This window comes from Cyanistes caeruleus, chromosome 2 (genome assembly GCF_971803275.1).
Source record: "Cyanistes caeruleus chromosome 2, bCyaCae1.hap1.1, whole genome shotgun sequence".
NCBI lineage: Eukaryota > Metazoa > Chordata > Aves > Passeriformes > Paridae > Cyanistes > Cyanistes caeruleus.
Window position 1 is genome coordinate 69,599,732 of NC_141702.1, and position 22,123 is coordinate 69,621,854.

Here is a 22,123-nt window from a genome sequence, read left to right on the forward strand (position 1 = left end):
CTTAGGGCTAGACTTGATTTGTCTACTTCTTGAGTTAAAGAACCTATCATAATACTTGTACTTGAGGTACTCTTCTCTCCTAAATTACTTCTAAGTCTTCCCTCATAAAACTGCTTTTCATAAATCCTGTTAGCTTTTGGTTTTGATGCTGTGTATAATCACATCCTTGCCATTTCCAGAAGTTTTCAAAAGAAGTCTCTAAGTCAGGTGGCAGCACTTGGTGAAATTTCTGTCCTTTTAGGATGAGGAGTAGAATGAGCTGTAGAGGCATGACAAATTGACCTTTTGTCAGAATGTTCTTATGTTTCTGGTAGCAGCCATCAGTTTCCCTCCAGGAGCAAGCATGACCTTAGGCATTCAGTAATTTCAGGAGGTCGTGACTCCTATGTTTTGAGGGATCTCACTTGCTCTCATTACAGAATTGCCAATGAGAAATGAGCACAAAAGCTTTTAGAGAAACACTGATATTTACTATGACTCTCTTGTTTTAGCTTTTTCTCTCTAAACTTTGCAATTGTAATACCTTTGCAGGTGGTTTGTCCGGACTGTAGTGATGATATTGCGGTGAAAAAAGACAATATTCTTGTTCGCTCATTCAAGGATGGCAAATTGTGAGTAGGAATATAGAGTTTGATAATTGAACAAAGTGTATACCTGAAGTGAAATGTAGCATGAGATGTGTTGGGTAAAGTATTAATATATCATAAAGCTCAGTAAGTTCCTGCCAAGATTTTTCTAATGTTTAAAAAAACCTGTTAACAGCCTACATGGTGATGAAATTAGTCTTGAACTTTATCATTATTAGTAATGGGATGCATAAATCTATCTGTCTTAGTTTCATTGTTAAAAATGTGGCAAACACAGCAGCATTACGTGACTTCAAGAATGGCCTGAAACTCTTTCCTGCTGTGGCTGGAATAGAGCAGTGCTTTTCAGGGAAGTGGCTGTAAGCTTATCCAGCTACAGAAGGGTCGGTGGGGATGTGTGCATGTCTGCACGTACACCACATGTGCACACACACACACAGAAATCCTCTTTCTTGTTTGAAGGTAGTAAGGCATATGTTTATCTCAATCTAGACTTGCAACTGCATCTTATCATGCTACTTGCAAAGAGTAGTGCTACTCAAAGTGGGAAAAAAGATAGAGAAACATAGAAACCAGACTGTCTGGTATTTGCAACAAAATAAAGAACTTTGTGTTCTTAAACTCACAACAATAGAATTCTTTTTCTAGGTTTTAGTTTTTATTTCAAAAGTTGCAGCTATTTATTGTGCTTAGTTCAGTTTAACATAATGTTTTGCAGGAAGCATATTGAAGTATTAACAGTTTTGTTACGGTTTAATTACTAAGTCTAGTAAGTTTTATCATTTACGTATGATAGTTTTTCAGGCATCAGCGCACATCACCCAAGGAACACACATAAGATGTGTGCACACAAGCACATACCTACACCCCAATCCTCCAGAGCTGCAATTTTTTGCTTCCTTGGTTATAGATAAAGTAGAAGTCAGAAAGTACTTCGCTCTTTCAATTTGGAAGTCTTTAATTTCATATTAACAATTTACACTAATACTCATTTATGTTTTAAGCAAGGTACAGTTCTAAACTACTGTTAAGTTAATGTGAGGGTTTAAAGTAATACATATATGGGAGATTCCAGAAACTACATGTTTGTGGAAATAACTTGCTTTCTATAATACACAATGAATGCATATAGTTTAATTAATTTAATGTAAAAGTTTTGGGTTTAATCTACGATTAATACTGTACCAGACTAACACTGTAGAATTATGAAGATATACTTCATGTGCTTCTTATGTATATTTAGTAAGTGTATTATAATCTTAGTGGTAGCTTTGTATTGTATAGTTAGTTTACCTTTAAAATATTTTAATTTTTTAACACTTTCTAAATTATCCAGCGTTTCTGTGCCAAGAAAAGATGTCCGGGAAATCAATGAAACTTCACCAAAGCCTGACGCTTTGTTAAAACAAGGTAAAAATAACTTTCTGTGAGAAACACTTGTATGTCTTTGCTTAGTTACATGAATTTCACTAAATCTATGGCAGATTGATTCATGTCTTAAAGTTCCTAAAATATAGGCTCTTTTGTTACAGAATAATATATTGAAGGAGAATACTTAGGGAAAGTTAGAGGAACTTTTTATTAAAACAAATAAAACCTAAGTAAACAAAACCCCCAAAAACAACAGCTCACTTTCTCTGCACTGACTTTAAGTGTAGACATGCCAAACATGCACATGTTGGTTGTATAGATTTTTCATTTTGCTTTAGAACTTTATAGAAATATTCTCACAGTAGAGCCCCTAATAGTTCTAAGTAAATTGCCTTAATGACCTTTGAAAATCTGGAACTGTGGGTGCATTTGAAAGGTTAAGCTTGTGTGATGGAACTCTGAGAATTAGCTGGTGGTTGTTTCTTCCTCCTTGCTCTCCCTATTTGATATATAGAAACTGCAGTGTAAACCTGTTGGATAGGGGTTTCTTCAGTTAAATTTTCATTTATGGCCTATGCAGAGGATCCTACTGTAGACAGTAACATGGTAAAAATACTAGTAATAGCTCTGAGTGCCTTGATGTGCAGAGAACACTAGGCCAGTTTGACTGGATAAGACAAATAAGGATGGACAAAATGGAGTGGTTGTTGAGGTTCTTTGAATTGGGAATGGAATTCTTAGTTAGCAGTCTTTCCTCCTTCTCCTCTTCCCCATCACCCCTGATCACTGTTTTTTTAATTGAAATATTTGTGCAAACTGATACTTCCTGCAGTGCTAACAAAGGCTGGTTCTTTTACAGCTTTTGACCAAGCACTTGAATTCCGTAAAAACAGAACTGTTCCTAGTAACTGGAAAACAGAATTGAAAGAAGACAGCTCCAGCAGTGAAGCTGAAGAAGAGGAAGAGGATGAAAAAGAAAAAGAGGATAACAGCAGTGAGGAAGAGGCAAGTGAAATTAGTAAAGTGCATAGATGCACAGCTGATAAAAATTAGCAGGAATGTATGTATTTAAGTAGGCCTTTTTAAAATTAGGGAACACGGAACATGTTAACAAAGACAATGCTGTTAACATAGGCATTATTGAGTAACTTGCTCTTTCCCTGATCTGCTGAAGAATTGCTTCATCACCAGCTGTTTCTGTGGCCACCCTGTGTAAAGAAGCAGAAGAAATTTCAATCAAGGTGTTAGCCCATGCATTCCACTTCCACCTCTCTTCTCTTTTTTGTTCTGCAAGTATGGAGTTCCCACCTCATGCTTGGTTTTCTAATCATCTGTTCTTTACTCCCAGCCTCCTAGCCCAAAAAAAAAGTGAAGATGAGAAAAGAAGAAAATTAGTGGAAAGAACTTTATTTCACAGCTGGCTGAGAGGCTGAAAGAGAGGCTTTTGAAGCTTTTACTTCTCTATACCTTCTTGTAGTACTCTAAATTTGTATCTGCTGTAATAAACATTTCTCTCAAAAACTTCTTCTGTTGCCAGGGTTTGAGCGTTTTCTTAATTTTTAAGCAAGTGCCAGTAGTGCAGCAGACTTAATTTCATGTTAGTAAGGGAATTGTAAATAAGAAACTGAACTGATTTGGGTCTTAAATTGTTGTGCTAGGGTTTTTCTCTCAGTGCATCCTCCCTGGATATTGTGGCTCTGGCATACCATAAGATAGTGTTTCATCTTTGAGTCATTCATTTCTTGAAAACGTGTTGGGAGACTGCAAAAGTGTGAAGTTATGACTTTGCCACCTCTCCATGCTTTTAATTTCTTTCTTCCTTGTCTTTAAGCTCTCAGAAGATTATCCAGCTCTGATCAAAAGTTTTCAAGGGGCATCTTTTAGGATGATACTCTGTTTAGGATTTTGAGAAGCAAGGAATTGAGCATTCTTGGGCTCAGTACAATTTCTGAACTTTCTCAGCGGGTTCACATCCAGCCATGAACATGATACACATAGATAGGTTTGTGTCTATGGAGAAAGACACATCATCTTTATATAGTGGTCATTCCCACACTATTTTTAGGTGAAAAATACAGAGCCTTTAGCTACAGCATTTGTAAACATTTGACCTTGTACTCTTTCAGCACCTCTTGAGCTCCCCTTAGCTGCATGTGACATCGTTTGAGCTAATCTTTCCATGTGTTAGACATAAAGATTTCATGTCAGACAAATATTTTGAAATTTACTGTATCATCTTATTCAGTAAACAGTGATTTCAGTCACTTGTAAGAAGTTTCAAAAACAAGCAAAATTTTTTTTTTTCACTTACCTTTTTTCTTCTCCTCTCCCCTTGGTGTTCAGTGACACGTGTCTTCTCTCAACCCATATTTGAGCAGTTTCTGCAGCTTCTTTTTGTTTCTGTAATTTTGTGCTTATAACCTCCTGGTTATCAAGCAGCATCTCTTCCCAAACAGGAACTGTGGGCCTGCTCTTGGGACTTTATCCACCTGCAGGTTGTTCTACTGCTTCCCAAGACATGAAAAGTTCTCACTGGTGGCCCTTAGGCCATCCATGTGGTCCTACTACCAATAAACCAGAACAAAACAAAGCAGAAAACTTAAGCTCTTAAAGATGTCACTACAGGCTTCAAAAATAGACACTTCTATCCTACATATTTGTTCACATCCCATTCTGTAGATACGTAAATGCTCTTCTATATCTCATACCTCTATACCTGCTTCCATCATATATAAATAGGAGTTGGCATGCAAATCCTCTGTACTTGTCTTCTAAGAAGAGTAGTTGCTGCCTCGTTTGTTTTTTTCCTCTGATGGAAGAGACTGGAAAACGGCCTTCCTTTACTTTATGAAATCTGACGTAGGTAGGTAAAAGAGTTGTCAAAGACCCTCTCTTCCAGTGCTCTGCTGTAGTACTGTGTGAATTTGTGTTGCAAAAAACACATTGTTGTTTTCCTGGATTTTATTATCCTATGTAGAAGCCACTTTATTTTAACTTGTAGCATAGACAGATACATTTGAGCTCGTAGAGTGACCAGCTAGTGTTCTGGTTGTCTAAGTTGAAAATAAGCAAATATGACAGTGTGACATGCCTGCTTCAAACCATTATCTAGTAAGCCTTGTTGTCTAACCAGATTAAGAGATTATTAGCAGATACTATTAGTATAGTGTAATACATATTGGCACTGTAGAAATTCTGAGAAAGTGTAAACACTTTTCAGAGGCATGCAGGATCCTAAGCTTTAAATGTTAGCACACTTTCTTAGAAAGTTACTTTGTTCTCTACTGGAAAAATGAATAAGGAGTGTTCATTCACTTGCCATTCTGGCACCTCTGTGAATTATCACATTAGGGATGTAGGAGTACCCTTCAGGCATTGGACTGTATAGTAGGAAAGGAGAATTTCATTCAGCCTCTTCATCACCTTTACCTTATCTCCCCCTGTATTTAAAGAGTACATTCCTTCTTCAAAACTTTATTTGGTTTCCTGAAGGTTTTGTTCAGTGACATCTGTCACCCCTCCCCCAAATGCTCTATGAGACTAATGTCTATAGCATGTTTTTCTTTTTGCTGAGGAACATGAGAAACCCAAGTAGCTGCTCATGATCTGGTAAAAGTCCTTTCCAAGTACCTGCTATGAGAGATTAAAAAATAAAATTTAAAAAAAAAATAAAATACCCTGTTTTGGAGTTTAATTCCACCCAAATAATTTGTTCTCCGTGGCTTGTGCAATATGAGTGTTCTTAACTAGGCTTTTATCTGTACTACACCCAGGGCTGCAGCATCACCTTGTACCTGTCAGAGAGGAATTGGGCTAGATGTGCCAGTTTCTGGTGCCCCTGCCCTGTGAAAACGATCTCTAATATACTGGTTGCAGTTCTCTACTGAGCCTATCCTTGCCCATCAAAGCTGCCTGCTCTGAGCTCTGCTGGTACACTGGGTGTCAAATGCCCATCATATAATGCCCCTTGCAGAGACTTTCCTCTGGCATTGCCTTTGCAGGATTGGAGTATTTTCATTGCATTTCTGTTGTTAATTATACCTGAAGGGCAACTGTTCCAGCATATTGTGAATAGTGGTTCTTAATTCTTTTGCCTGCTTGCTCTGATGTCATCCAAGTGCATTTAATGGGTAAGAGGAAGTACAGAATAAGAAAAATCTCCAGTCCATTACAGCCTTTCCTGACCTTATTTTCAGCCATCCATCTCTTTATAAAATAGATTCACATGTTGGTGTGTTTGGGGTTTGTTTTTGTTTCTGTTTGTTTTTCCCAGTTCTGTTCAGTATTGATATTCTGTTTCTGTTGTTTCCTCAACTGTCTTAGTATGACTTTAAAGACAGTATGTTTTTTCCCCTTGCTTCAGGGTAGGTGAAGCTTTAATATTTAGTACAAGGAGACAGTTGAAGAATGGAAATGATGAACATGGAATGCAAATACACTAAAGAAAAATAATTTCATTTAGATTATTGAATAACTAGTTAATTTTGGAAACTCTACAGGTATATTAAAAACTAATCAGCTCATATTTGGTGTATTGTTTTGCAGTAGCTCAGTCATCAGAATTTCTTCAGAATTTGATACATTAATATCTTATTGCTACTAGCTGTGGCAAGCCCCATTTCCGAAGGAAATTACGAGGTGTTATAAAGTAAGCCATAGTGCTTTGTTATGAAACTCCAGTGTATATTAATCTAAGTAAATCTAATACAAAGGTTTATTAGTGCAATGAACTGAACTTGCAAAATATCCATTGTTATTTCAGTTCTGGGATTGATCCTGCTCAGCACGTGCTCAGCTGGTACCCCATGGCAGTTCGCATGCAGTGCCATTGGCTGCGGTTTGCCAGTGCAGTGGATTAGAACTCCTAAGAAAGTGAAAGCACCATTTGCTCTTTGACTTCATCTCTGAAAGTGACGTAGTCTATCCAGGAACCAAGGAGTCACTTAACTGCAGTAGAAATAGAGCTGAGATTTCAGATATAATCTCTTGGTCATTAATAGTGCTGTCTCCCAGACTTTCTGCATAAATGGACGAAATTGAGAACACATCTTGATCTATGGTATTACTTACAATACTGCAGTGATCAGTAAAAAATCCAATTTCGATGTATGTTTACAGTCAATGTTTTATATATTTTGAAACACTGTAGTTTATAAAACTTGGCTTCATGTGGCATAGCACTGAGAGCATGTATTGCTCTGTGCTGTATCCTGTTGCTGACTACAGTAAAACAAACTTAAACATTTAAACCTAAATTATCACTGCCTTATGTTTCCTAATGAAGGACTGCAACTCAAAATGGTGACAGTTTTCTTGCATGCATTGCTTTAAACAGGAGGAAATAGAGCCGTTTCCTGAAGAACGAGAGAACTTTCTTCAGCAATTGTACAAGTTCATGGAAGACAGAGGTAGGCATTTTAATTACCAGTGCTGTGAAAAATTGAGTCTGTAAATTAGTAGTGCTTTGCGGTACAGTTTTGGAAACAGGGAAACTGTACTCATTCCTTCTGACATCCCTACTGTTTGGAAGATGAGTCTGTCACTTGACTCATCTCCTAAAATGCAGTCCCATATTTCTCCTTGCAGAATTAAATGGATGTATAAAAATTATTATGTTTTGCATATATTGTACTGTATTTGCAATAGTGTACTTACAGTGTATAAAATCAAACATTTAGTACTCTCAATCATATGAATCTTTATTCTCTTATTTGAAAATCTTTATTTGAAAGTTTAATAACTTTCAAATACCAACACACCTTTTGGGTCATGGAAAAATGCATTTATTAATTTTCTTTTGTGAATCCTGATCACTTAAGTGCATGAACATTATCCGTAGATTGAGATGTTTTTAAAGCCAGTACTATCCATTGCGTTAAACCTTTACCAGGTTTTGATATACTGCAAAAAACGTGCAGTGTCTGTAGAGGCAGGAGTGAGGGTATCTGTATTTAAATTACTATTATAACTGGTTAAATTAGTATCTTTAATGCCTTATGTAATGAGTTAAACTGTTCACAAGAGATGACAATGTGATAGCTACTGCTTAGTACAGTAGCACAGGAAGTTTCAGCTCTTGAAGCATTGTGGGATTGCTCCTGGTAAGGGTTGGGTTGGGTTGTTTTTAGTATCAGTGAAAGGACTATTGTATTTTTAGATGTAATTGTTTCAGTGGGTGAAATGAAACTATGTATACTGTAGTTAGCAAGAAAATTTGCATCATTTCTGCATGTTCAGTAATGTATGGAAGAATGCATATATATGCATTAAATAACATAACCCATTTTCCCTCTAGTTCAGTAAGACTCAAGAGTTTTAGTTTCATGAAAAGAAAGTACTAGATGCAGGAGGTGGAGTTTAAAATACTGTATTTAATAATAGTGCATATGGTGTGAATTTCATGTTATTCTGAAAAAAAGACTTCAGAATACCCTAACAGCTGTCTTTGTTATCCAGGGACTCCTATTAACAAACGACCTGTATTAGGATATAGAAATTTGAATCTCTTCAAGTTATTCAGACTTGTACACAAGCTTGGAGGATTTGATAACGTGAGTATTAGTATGATGAGTACTCCAGAGCCGTAAAACCTGAGTATGCTGTTCATTATTGTGAAATAATTTATTACTCTGTAAAGTACTGAAAAATAACACAGGACCTTTAGATGTATGAAAGTTTTCTACTATGACTGTGTAAGACACCTTGTAGCTCTAAAAACCATGCTTTAACACAAAGCCGAATTAGTTAAATGCTAAATTACACATCCACTCCGCATGTTTAATTATTGTTGCATAAAATCAGCCAGCATGTGTGTTTTTATAATACTTCAAGAAACATTTGTCTGATAAAGTTGTTACCTCCAAGTGAAAGGAGCCACTGCTCAGTAAAATCTCAAAGACAACCAATTTAGTGGCCTGATGTGAGGCCCTTAATTTCTGTTTATTCTGGGCAGTGTAAAGAAGAATTTGCTGACTGGGATTAGTGAGACCGGTCTTGGGAGGAGTAATTGAAACATATTGAATTCATGGCCAAGCAGATTCTGTTCATGCTTTGAACTGCTTCCCATAAATGTAGTCTGTCAGCTGAGGTCTGTTTGAGCAGTGACACCTTTCTGATGGACAGGATGTGGTACTTGGGTATTGCAGTACATCTGCTTTACCTTCACACATGTTTAGAAATAGGCACATCACAACACTTTGTCACCAAAGGGCACACTAAGGACGTAATGAAAGACTGGTAGGCACTATGTCTGGTACAGTACTACCAGAGCTGAGTGTTGTTAATGCTTTGACTTATTTTTTTCTTTCCAATTTAATTAAAATTCTAGCTCTGATATTCAGAATTACTTCAACTATAAAATAAAAATGATGTACTGATTTTTTCTGATAGTTATATTTTTTTTCCTCTGTTTTATTGCCACCTGGAGAGGAAAGCCTGCTGTGGCTTGTTGCATTGCAGGAATGCTAAATTGCTTAAAGTAATTGCATTAGACTACAGTTTGCATTACAGTGAAATACTGTGTGTGTGATAAATAGTAATTTTATAGATCAGAGGAAATTACTTACATTTATTTTCTGAAGCTGTAAACTTTGTCAATTTTGGAGTTTTTTTGTCAGTGAATTAATTCATAAACAATGATTTCATTGTCTTTAACAGATTGAAAGTGGAGCAGTGTGGAAGCAAGTTTATCAAGATCTTGGAATCCCTGTATTAAATTCAGCTGCAGGATATAATGTTAAATGTGCATACAGAAAGTAAGTAATAAAACCATGAAGTTTATGCTCAAACTACAGTGAACTGAAGTGATCCTGTGCTAGGAGTAATATATAAAAATCCATAACTCTTTTGTTGTAATACATTTTTTAAGCCTTTAAACCTGCAGCCCATGTTTAACATCTCTAGGTTGGATTTTCCTTCTTGAATCAAACTTGCTTATCACAAACAATTCTTTTTTTAGATATCTCTATGGTTTTGAAGAGTATTGTACATCAGCTAACATTGAATTTCAAATGGCATTGCCAGAGAAAGTGACGAACAAGCCTTGTAAAGACTGTGAAAAAGAAAAAGAATTGAAGATACGTGAAGAACCAGAGCAGGATACAAAAGAGATAAAAGTGGACAAGGACGAGCGCAAGCAGGAGGAAGTAGCAGTAGTACAACAAGAAGAAAAAAAGTCGGCTGAGAATGATAATGAAAGTAAAGAAAATGATAAGCCCTCTGTTCTGGTAATACATTTTAAAGTTCATCTTCTATCTTATTAAAATCAGTTTATAAAGTCAGTTGGTGTGTTAGTAACTGTGAATTAATATAAAGATTGAAATTTCTGTTGCATTTAAAATAAGACAAAAGCTTGCTGTAGACCTAATTCAGGAAATTCAGGAAAAGACATTTCAGCTATATTTACCCTAGGTGCCTGTTTTAGGAGGTCGTGATGTCAAAATGTCTGACATTTTAGAAAACAGCTCCATCATTCCACTTGGTTGAGGGCCTCCTGGGTGAAATGGAGACTAATTAGTGTCCAGCTTTATCCTTATCTGGGTAATGCATGCTCACAGCTCACTATATTGCTGATATAACTATATGCTGATATTTTCATTTAGCTATGCTTGTAAGCCCTCATAAATTCTGCAGTTACTTCTGTGTTCCAGTGTAGTCAGTGAAGCTCTACAAAGACCTGGGTCATATTATGTACACATGGTCCAATGTAGTTTAGAGAACATGGTGGTGGTCCAGAGAGACAAATGTTTATGGCTTTTCAAAACCCACTGTTGACTCTGGAGTTAGCAAAGGAAGTTCCAGGCCATAAACTGATGTGCTGCAGTGTACAGACCTCAGTGTTTGCTGTGGAAGCAGTGTGGCTCCTCAAGTCAGTGTGCAACACAGCTGTAATACTTCTGCATATAAGTGGCAGGCAGCTCTGGTCTGTGTGCTGGTATTCTCTGGGAGGAATGGCAGACAGGCTAGTACTGGTATTCCTGCATCCCAAGTGGAAACATGCTTTGTGAAGTGTTTGTCTTAGGGATTGCTTTGCAGTCCAGGTCTAAGAGCTGCATGCCTGTATCATTGTGATAAAACAAACTAGGACGCTGGCTGCACTTTAAACTGTTAGGTTTATCTTAAGATTTTCAAAAGGAAAAGCAGCTGAGGTGCTGTAATTTCAGGACAAGCCCCACACTGTAGCATTGCTTTGCTTTTACAACTTCAGTGTGTTTTGTCTGCCTTTTCTTAAATCCTTTGTTTTCACCTGAGTTAACTAAATGTTTTGTTATCCTAGGGAAACAAAAAAAATTTGCCAGATTCTGTGTTTACTCAACCTGATCAAGAAAAGGACTTAAATGTAATCAAAACTGAAGATGAAACCAAATTGGAAGATAAAGAGGAGGAGAAGATCAAAGAAATGGAAAATCCTACAGTAAATGCAGATGGTGAAGAAAAAGAAAAATCAGGGTAAGTTGTGCTGTTTCTAATAAGATGAGACATAGGTGCTTTTTAAATTTTACTCTTGTAATTTGAACTTCAAATTAGACATACTGTTGTTAATTGTCTTGTATCTTCCAGAGACCGATGTGTTTATAACTTCATTGTGGTTAGGCCACTGAAGTTCATCTATCTGTTTTTGATAGATAAGGCAGCTTAAGTTTTACAGGTTCCAGGCCTGAATGTAAGCTGAGTGAGAACTGAATATACAAAGCATAGGTGACTATTTGATTTAATACAAAAATATTGCAGTCATTGCCAAGAGTGTTTTTACACTTGATTTTAGTACAAGTATATGGCAAACTTGTGGTTTTACAGCTTTTGCTTTTGGACAGTGGTGTGTAACATGAGAAAAGGTGGAAGTACCTTGCATTGTTCAGTTAACAGCCTTACTGTGGAATAGGCCTGGTATTGGCAGGAGTCTCTGATGCAAATCTTCACACAGGTGGTTTAAAAGTAGGAGATGGAAATAATAGGGATGCTCAGGGCCATCTTAATCAATGAGTGTGTGAGAATCATTTGGCTCATGGAATGGGTAGGTTTTCCTGTTTCAGTGCAGGAAAATCTCACAAGTGTTTTTCAGCAGCTACATAAAAATAATAGAACCAGAATATAATCCTCATTAATTCCCAGTGTATTAACAGTTTGTATTCTTACAATTAAAACCCTCATACAATATGATTTCTAATTTTAAGAACACAAAAATTCCCCTTAGAGGTCGGATAGATCTCTTTTAATACAGTATTTGTCTTCAATAAAACCTGGTAACAGATGCTTAAGGGAGAAGCTGTTACAGGAGGGAAAGCAGATAATGACACCTCCTTATACTTTCACAGCAATCTGTATATCAGGGATGTGTTGGGTTTTTTGGTAGTTACTACCATCTGTTGCCTGACCAGTAATTCCCTTGTTCATTCCATCAGTTTTGTTGTTTAGTAGATCAGTTGTCTTGATCTTCTGTCTAAATATCATTAGCTCTTCATGCTTTTTCTGGCCCATTAAAAGTTGTGGTCAGAATGTTATATTTTAGTATATTGACTTCTGATTCACTGGTAATACTTTTTTATTTTATTTATCAAGGATTTTGATTATTTTTTAGTGGATTCTGGAATGATCCTTTTGTAAAATGTTTTTGTGCTCCTGAATGTTTTCAGTGAAATTTTGCTGGCAATTTCTGTTACTCAGAAATGCAGAAAACAGAAAAACCAAGTTTACCTGGAACTCAGCTAAAGAGCCTTTTCTTTATGGATGTGATTTTATTTGTATCCTGTGTAAACTTTTCTTTTTTAAAATACTAATTGCTGGACTTAGTTGCATTTGCTATTTTTAACATGAACTAGATGAGTTGTACTTTAACAGCTTTGCAAGATTTTCAGAATTATTAAAGACTGATTTTACAATGCTGCTTTTAAAATACAGAACAAAATAGATGGAAGACTTTGCAATGCTTAGAGAATAGCAGTTTTTAAAGTTCCCAAAATTGTGTATTTGTACCTGTGTATGTTTGTGATGCTACTTTATTTATATACCTGAAAAGTATGGTGGCTTCATGCTTACAATGCTGCAGTAGTAAATGGTACATGAGAAGTTAGAAGCTGCATTGGCCTTTTAGTAATCCTTTATTTCTATTTTTTTTGAGCCTGGGGTGTTTAAATCCTAATTCATGTCACTTTGCATTATTTATGACGTCAGAAAAATTTTACAAGTGTTCCTAGCTTTTTATTTATGGAAACAATGAAAATCTGTATTTCCTTTTTAAGTTTTCTCAATTCACCTGATAGCAACTGAGTGAATTCTTTTCCCTCGGCTTCTCCTTACTCATCCCAGTGGAAAACTCTTCCAACTAGTATTTTGCTATTATGACTCATGGGAGATTGTAATAAGTTGCTTAGAATAGAAAGCATAACTCTAAAAAGAGGTGTAGGCGGTGATGTGGTCATTGCTGGGAGCTATGCTGTCTGAGGGAATAATTTAAATTACAAAAATGGAACACTTAAAGCAGTTAATTGTGAGTATTTATAAGCAGTGTTACTGTAGTAGCACTGTTAGCATGATTAGTTTTCCTTTCTACCCTCTCAGATTGACAAGGAGTACAAAATGCACTTGTATCAGCTTTAAAGAGGTTTTAAAAGTGTCAGTGTCATCTTAAATGCTAAATGATGTTTTTAGCATTTATTTCATAAAGGCTTAAAGGAATTTCATGGCGCATTGTATTTGATGTTGTACTTCCTTATACCAAAATTCATGGATTAGAAATGGCAGAACTTATACAAAGGTGGAAATGTTGTGGTTGGAGTTCTTTGTTGAACTGAAATGTAAAATGAAAATAGGCATTTTTGAGGTAGAAAACTGATCACACATACCAATACCTGAATTGTAATCAAAATAGATGAATGTGAAATTCAAACTGAAATTTTGTTATTTGGTCTATTTAAAATGTCTTCCTGGAACTTTTTAAAGTTATGGACTATTTGTCCTTCACAGTCCTAACAAAATAGCTGAAGAAATTAATATTATATTCGGCAAGCTTGCAGAGTTTTCTGTTTTTTATATCTGTAGGACTTTGGACATCTTCATGTAGATTATTTGTCTATAGACACAAGGAACCATGAAGATGGAAATACTTCTGGGTTTCTTCTTGCTGACTTTCTTGTGGGAGGACTGGATGTAACTCCCAGCTTCCAGATCTCAGGAAATGCTATTGGAAGACAGGGTTGTTTATTTTCTATGGGCTTTATTTCTCTGTGCAATCCCATGTGTCTCTAACCTTTGAGATTGCTACCATTTGAATTGTATGGTCCCATCTACACAGATTTTAACAATATGATTAAGAGGAAGAAAGGCTCAGCTCTCTCTTCCTTTCTTCCCCAGAGTGCCAGTTTCTTGCCTGCTTGTGTATCTGTGAACACTGAGAGTGGAGATTCCAAAGACACCTTGAACTTTATTCTATACATGCTTTACTTGTTCACTTTTTGCTTTGTTGTTTTGGTTTTGTTTTTTCCTGTGGCTAGTGGAAGATACCTGTGCTAGATAACAGGTTGTACAGTCATTAAAACAAGTTTAAAAAAAAGGACAGTGATGTGTTATGTTCCAAGTGTCTGTCCCAGAGGGTCGTTTACAAAACTGACTTTGTAAATCATCCTTTTTGATAAAATCAAAGAAAGTAGTTATACTTGGCCAATGAATCAACAAGTTCAAAATCCTTCTTCTTTAGAAGTTCCTGCAAACTTCATGTTGTGGAAGTCATGATATTCAACTGTAGCAATGCATAGTTGGTGTGCTGTTTCCTTTGTAGCATGCAATCGTAACTGTTTTAATTTGTTGGAATGCTTCAGTGGAAGTCAGCAAATTGAGAACTGAGGTGTTTTTCTACACAGTGAACAGTGTAGGCAATTGAATATGTTCCAAAGAGATTGAGGCCAGGGGCCCAGTGGAGTTTTTAGGAGGTGTGGATTTTTTAATACAGGCAAATAAAATGAAAGGTAAATCTTCAAAAATTTTGTAGTAGGTGCAGTTTGGAAAGTGAAGTGTAGGTTAATTGCTATATAGCCAATGTTAGTAAGATTTTTTTCCCCAGATAGTTAATTCAACTCCAAGTTTCTGTGTTGGTTTTGGACTTTTTATTGAGAATTTTTTTGGGTTGGTTTTGTGTTTTATTTTGGTTTTAACACTTTGCTCTAAGGCAGCTGGGACAGACCACTGTCAAGAGCTTCATACTGAAATGAAAGGTTAAGTGCTGAGAATCTGGGTAATTTTGGCTTCTCAACAAAAATTGGCAGCAGACTTTTATATGTGTAGTATTTGGACGGTAGTATTTGGGTGGTATTTGAGGTGCCCAGGAAAAATTCTTTTAAGAATCCCAGTTGCAGTACGTAGACATTGCAAGAGGTTTTGTTCTTGTATTTTCCTTCTTTCCTTAACACCAGGAAGGGCAGCCATGTCTGGTTCTTACCTTGTTCTTGCTCATTAGACTGTCATTTTCACAAGTCCTTCCTTGGCCTTAGGAAACTTCTTGAATTTACTTGTTTCTTGTTCTTGAAAACCGTCTAATTTTTTTTTATTTCCTCCGAGGAATGCATGAACAAATGTCTTTAGAAACCTGAACACTTCTTGTTGTCTGATACTGATGGTTTAGGTCTTCATGGTGTGGTTTTCTGGCAGGTGGTGCTGTCATATTTTGACAATATCACAAAGTGAAAATGCTAAACATCTTTGGTTTAATTATGTTCAAGACTATCAACCATTCATTCACGTGCAAAGGGAAAAAATCATAATCTTAAAGCTGTTACATGCATCTTTCACGCAGTAATAACATTTCCCCTCCTGTAAGCAGTAGGGGGGAAGTAGGATTAATAAAAGCAGTAATTGAAAACTAAGTAACAATGGGCATTGTTTCATGTGAAGGATTTTACTAAGGTTTATTGCCCCTGTGGGGTAAGAGGATTACCTGCTGTGCCTGGGCTGCTGTTGAAACTTTTTGTACAAGAGTTATATTTTCTGATAATACCTATTAGGGATTTTCTGAAAGCAGTTTACAATGGATTTATATAATAGTCAGACGCTCCATTTCGCATATGGGAGAAAGACATTGTTAGAGGCAATGTTTTCTTCAGTTCCTTATCTGTTGAAATCACACATCATTGTGGTGGTGAATCTGAATTGGTAGCAAGGAGGTTAGAATCTTTTGGAGTGTAGAATATTTGATATAAAAGGCATATGTCTTAGCTTCTGAAGAGTTGAGAACTATATATTGAGATAAACTTGAATCAAACTGGAGAAAGCTATGTGGAATTGATTAGCTTGGGAAAAAGGAGAAAAATGTGTCATGTTCAATGCTTGTGTAGTATAAACATATGCTCAGAATCTGAGATTCTTGGTGTGTATGCAAAAGAAAAATGCTTATAAGGACCATACTTAGTAATTTTATTTATAGGAATATATTTAAATTCTCTTATTTGTGATGTGTGTTCTATTTATGTATTTTAGCTGTCTTTGTATGAGGAAAGAAGTTCTTGTGTAGTCATGTTTTCAGAAACAGTCTAATTGATTTTTTTTTAATATGGAGTACAAACTGATACATACATGTAATAATTGCTTTTGATACAGCAATAAGCCGCAAGTGACACAATAATAAAGCACAGAGTGGTGGTGTAAATGTACTAGCTCTTTGTATTGAATGGAAGGGAGACATCTGATTTGGGAAAAGTGGTTCTGCCATCATATTTTACATAACAAATGGTCATTGTGCAGGTTGTTAATCCTGGTGGTCACCAAGGCTTACATGTGTGGGAGAGTCTTTAAACATTCATCAGATACTGGATGTTTCCAAAGGGAATGTGACCCAGTGCTGTAAAAACAGTCAGACTTTGGAACCACCCTTTATCCTTTTGAGGCATGTTTCAACACATGTGGCTGAATGATGGGAAGCGATAACATGAGGTTCTCTCACTGTCTGTGGCAGCAGAGGGAACACACTGTTACAGACTACGTGGTTGCATGATTGAAGTCTACTGTACTAGACTGACTGTGACTCAGATCAAGGCAGTGCCTTCCCCTTCCCTTTGGACAGGGGACCCTAACTGCATTTATTCCAACTTTCTGTGTGCAGACAGAAGTCCTTGGGGATTTTATTTTCAGATTTTCTTTGTAGCTTCAGATGTGCTGTGGTTTAACCCAGCTGGCAGTTGTGTACCATGCAACCAGTGGCTCACTTTCCTCCCACCCTGGAGAGCATTGTGCTACCAAGGAGAAACAAACTTTATCCCAGCCAAAACCAAGACAAGAGGGAAGACAAATACTGGTGATTTCTTGGGGAGGTGTTATTTTGTGTAATTAAAGGTGAGATTCCATTGTCATGGCATAAGTAAAGGTCTTAATGACCTCTCTGCCTTAAAACATAAGGTTACCTTAATACATTTGTGATGGACAACATAAAGAGAGACTGAACGTCTTTCAGCTCTGTATTATGAGAAGTAGAGGTTAAATTATTCTCTAGGATGAGAAAAAGGAAAAAAATAAGCAGGAAATTAAAATAGAAGCTAATTCCTAAACTTGAAGTGTCAATTATACTGAAGTTTATTTCTGCTAGTGACTCAATTAACTGTAATGACTTAATTGAGCCAATAATTGAAATAATCTTGCTTCCTCAAATTTTAGAATAACCCATGAAAAAATAATTTTGCATGTGCCAGCTCACCTGCTGTGTGTACCAGTTTGGTGCATCAGGGGATGTGTATTGGAGTAGGGCTAGGTTTGCTGCAAAACAGGAATCCTAGGAAGCAGATAGAATGTTCCAAATCACAGGGTTTCACCTGGGCTTTGTTACAGCTCATGTTTCATGCCAGAGAATGTGGGTTGAAAGAGATTTGCATGATGCTGCATTTTCTTGAGTGGTGTAAGAGCAGCAGTATTTGTTTCATTTTTAACTACATCTGGTTGTTAAGACACTTAATTTTGGGTTTGTTGGTGTTAAGTCTTTATATTGACTGAGAATGACCTGTTGTGTGTGTGGGTTTAGCATTTTGAGGATTTTGCATTGCCCTTTGAAACTAATGATAAGCAATGTTTGTATGATCTTAACATTTTAATGGTTTTATTAATGAATAGTTTTGCATTGTAATTCAATAATTTCTTGCTTCTGAAGTTTATATTCCCAGTCCTTGTGAGATGGGGTGGGGGTATTCTTTTTAATTTGTGGTTGTAATTTGAAATGCTTTTGAGTCCTGATAAGCTTTCTGGTAATACTTTGGATCCTGGAACAGAGTTACACTTGTACTGTCGTGTCTCCTGTACACTGTGTATGCACATCTGCTGCTGCCTTGTTTCATCAGCTGCTGCTTGGGTTGTTCAGATTGTTGCAGCTTTGTGGTAGATTTTGCTTGGTACTGGTTTTAAGTTGACAATTACTGTCTGCTGCCAAGAGGTTTGTTTCTTTTTTTCTTTTTTTTTTTCCTTTTCCCCATGCCCTCCCCTCAAATGGGACTTTGACTAAACAGCATTGAAGAAAATCCAGTGATCTCATGCATTACATACATGGACTAATGAAGTTCTGACTGTGCAATAATGGATGCCTACAATCACAATTTCCTCTTAAAAACCTCAATTTTGTGGCAGTCACGACTTCTCCTTTGTCTGCACTGCCAGATTTGAACTATTTATGGCATTATAAGACAATATCTTCCTTGCAACCGTTGGTATGTGTTCTGGGGTTGTATTGGGGTTTTTTTGTTGTTTTTTGGTTTGGTTGGTTTGTTTGATCCAGGAGCTCTATGAGTGTGTTGGTTTTTTTCTGCTCCAAAATGATGAACATTCTTTGCTTCTGTTTGGTTTCCTAAAATCTTGAGCTTATGATTACTAACCAAGTCACTTGTTAGAACACTTTTTAATTCCAGCCATCTCTGCTTCCATTTTGCTTTTGCTTCCTGACATGCCCTTACACCTATGTTCAGCCTGCTGTTCACATCTCCTTGACCATCCAAGTTACTCAACTTCACAATGATGGTTTCACACATCTCTTCCAGAAGGTACCAATTTCTGGTGTTTTCATGGAGTCTTTGTAGGATATGTTGGGACACCAAGAAAGCCATAGGGTGATTAAGATGAGAAAGACTCCAGATTTGCTCAGCTTTTGAAAAGCCACTGGCACCATAATTGCCAGTGTCTGGAAAATCCTGAATCTCCAGCATAGGCATACTTTACTTTGCAGACAGCATTCGAGGATTGTGCCCCTAGATCTTGGAGAGAAAAAAAAAGGCAAAATTTGGTTCACTGCAGTTTTGACGTGTACTTAGTAATGGAAAATCCCAAGCTTATCTTGTTATTGGAGCAGTGGTAGCTCGGCTTCTGATCCCTTTCTTTTTTAGCTTTTGTATGATAGTACCTCTTGAACTGAAATTGGCTAGGTGTTTTTATTTAGTGCAGCAGAGAGTTTAACTTAAAATCATTTAAGTTACTAGTTGGTGCTTTTTATTGTTAGCTGTGGAATTCTACTCAAATTTTTCATCTGAATCTTCAGGCACCTTTTTTTACTGATTTCCTTGGGAAGTAAATTTTGCTGTAAGTGAGTTTTCAAAGCTTGTTTATTCATCTGTCTACCTCCTGGAAGGCCAAGACTTTGTGTGTGTGTGTGTATTTATACATATACATACATACATATATATACATTAAAAAATAAAATTAAAATCTTGGCCTTCTAGAATTAAACTGTATGGTCCATGCTATATATACCTGAATAGATGCAACATCTGTGACTTGGTGTACTTAATAGACAAAGATGGATTTTTTTAGCCTTTATTGCATTGTGTATGCACATGTGTGTATATACATATATGTGCTTATATATTTAGTGTGCCTATGCATATATATATATATATATATATATATATATATATATAGGTGTGACAACATTAATTTCTGGAGTAAGTTTATTAAATCAGTGTGGTTATACTACAGTTGAATTTAGCATCTTGTTCTGAATTTTGTCAGCTAATTAGATAGTACTACTGCAGTTCTGCAAAGGAGCATCCTTTTGCAGAGAGATAGTAGCTTGGTTTATATGAGCATTTTCTACTGAAAATGTTATGGAATGGTTTAGATTATTAATACAGACTTCTCTTTGTGAGCTTTACTGAAATACTGGTGTGAATCAGACTTAGAGCAGTACTTACGTTCTCTTATCCAGATATCCAAACATACCTGTTCCTCATATCAGGGTTTTTTTATTATTGGCAGCCTGCAGTTATTGTGAATTTAGTCAGCAACTAAATCTGTTCTGTGTTGCAGTGTGTGATTAGAATGATATGAGGGTCAATAATACTGCTTTATAAGTCTAATTAAGATTAGAAGATATTTTCTCTCATTAACTTTGGTAATGTACTCTGCCTCTTTAAGCTGATTGCAGATAATTTTGAGATAACTGAGCAGCCTGTAGCTACCATTGACTGAAACTAGCATGATTTGTGGGTTCTTACTGCTTCTGAAAATTGGTCCAAAATATCTAAAGATGTGTTCAAAATTAGCTTGCTTCTGAAAGCAGTGAACACCTGCTTGTGTATTTATATGGTAATTAAACGTAAGTTTGACATATTTAGAATACTTTTGGCATAATTGGCAAGGAGTGACAAGGTCATAAATTAGCACGGGTTGTTTAATTTGCTAATACAGTCACATAAGATGTTGGGGTTTTTTGTCTGAAATCTGGTTGTGGTTGCAGTAATTTTAAGCTATTGAGATAGAGTTTATGTATGGCAATCAAGCAAGGATTTTTTTGAGAAGCAAGTTTCAAGAAGCATTTGTAAAACTTGTAGGTTGAAAAATAGAATTTAGGAAATTTTCTCTATATTGAAAAGAATTTTAAGTGAGAAAATTATATTTAAACAAAGAAACTGCATGCAAGAATCATATAAAGATGAGTTTGAGCAACTTCTACTCATACAGATTTTGATGGATTTTTTTTTTCTTTAAGTCACTTTTGCATCTTACAGTCACTGGATTTTGTGTGTGTTACTATATTCTATTTTGCTGATATTACTCAGCTGTAGTACAGTTTCACATATTTGGAGCCTCCTGTTTCCCACTCTCTAATGCATCCACAATATTTATCAATATATGTGGTTTGGAACTGAAAAGCTTATGAAGTATCTCATATTAACTCTACAATTTTTTAAACCTTTCAAGAGATGACACGAATAAGGAAGAAGATGAAGATGAAGAAGAAGCAGAGGAGGAGGAAGAGGAGGAGGAGGAGGAAGAAGACAACAATAACAATGAGGAAGAAGAGTTTGAATGCTATCCACCAGGCATGAAAGTCCAAGTGCGGTATGGAAGAGGGAAAAATCAAAAAATGTATGAAGCTAGTATTAAAGATTCTGACATCGAAGGTGGAGAAGTCCTTTACTTGGTGCACTACTGTGGATGGAACGTGAGGTAACTTGAGTTTTAGTTAGTGATTACTTCTTGAATTACTTCTCAAATACACTTATGAATTTTAAAAACTAAACTAATAGACATCTGGAGTCCTAAACTTTCAGTATTTGGTGTTCTGTGAAGGTCATTGTACTGTATGAAACTTAGATTTTTAACACTATATAAATGCAGGGCTTTAGTTACTTTGCAACTCATCTTAAAATGGCTTGTTCAAAGAAGGCTTCATTTATTCCCCATCTTTCTTTTAGATCTTCCCATGCAAGTGACACGTCACTCTTTTCAGGTTCCTCCTCTGGCTCTCTTAAGCCGATTTTCTCTGATTCATTGTTTGAGTAGATAGTAGTAGCTGAGGCTGTGAACTCACTCCTGTCAGTGAAGCAGAGAGTACACCAGCAACAGTGTGTTTAACTGGAAACCAACAAGATTCTTAGTGGCAAATAAGTGCACGGCAAATAACTGCATTTCATCTGATCTGATATCTATCCTCCCTACCCCACCTGCCCCTGAGGCTGCCCTAAACTTCCCAGCCAGACTCTTCTTAGCCTAGTGGCTTCTCATGCTTTCTTTAATATAAGGAGGAGCATATGCTTTTTACTGTCTTTAGTCTAGCATTATTAGAAATAAGTTGAAGTATTTCTGATGCTATTTCAGACCTCTTTTTTGCCATTTGAAACTTGAAGCAACTTTGAAAATAGTAGAGAAAACTGAAGTTTTTGAACAGCATATAAGCATGTCTGCTTCTTTCCTCCGTTTCAACATAACTG

The 22,123-nt window shown here is 36.3% G+C and overlaps 1 protein-coding gene across 6 annotated transcripts in view; it reads left to right on the plus strand.

Moving 5' to 3' along the window:
* Positions 1-22,123, plus strand: part of ARID4B (AT-rich interaction domain 4B) — an 88,182-nt gene that overhangs the window by 48,242 nt on the left and 17,817 nt on the right. For 3 of the 6 annotated variants that reach the window (XM_086877771.1, XM_086877773.1, XM_086877772.1), the window contains exons 9-17: positions 532-611; positions 1,924-1,997; positions 2,818-2,963; positions 7,294-7,366; positions 8,415-8,509; positions 9,615-9,712; positions 9,916-10,183; positions 11,233-11,405; positions 21,111-21,359. In XM_086877771.1, coding sequence (XP_086733897.1) covers positions 532-611; positions 1,924-1,997; positions 2,818-2,963; positions 7,294-7,366; positions 8,415-8,509; positions 9,615-9,712; positions 9,916-10,183; positions 11,233-11,405; positions 21,111-21,359 — 1,256 coding nt within the window. The remainder of the gene's footprint in view (positions 1-531; positions 612-1,923; positions 1,998-2,817; positions 2,964-7,293; positions 7,367-8,414; positions 8,510-9,614; positions 9,713-9,915; positions 10,184-11,232; positions 11,406-21,110; positions 21,360-22,123) is intronic. The other 3 variants (XM_086877775.1, XM_086877777.1, XM_086877776.1) reach the window with 1 other exon arrangement.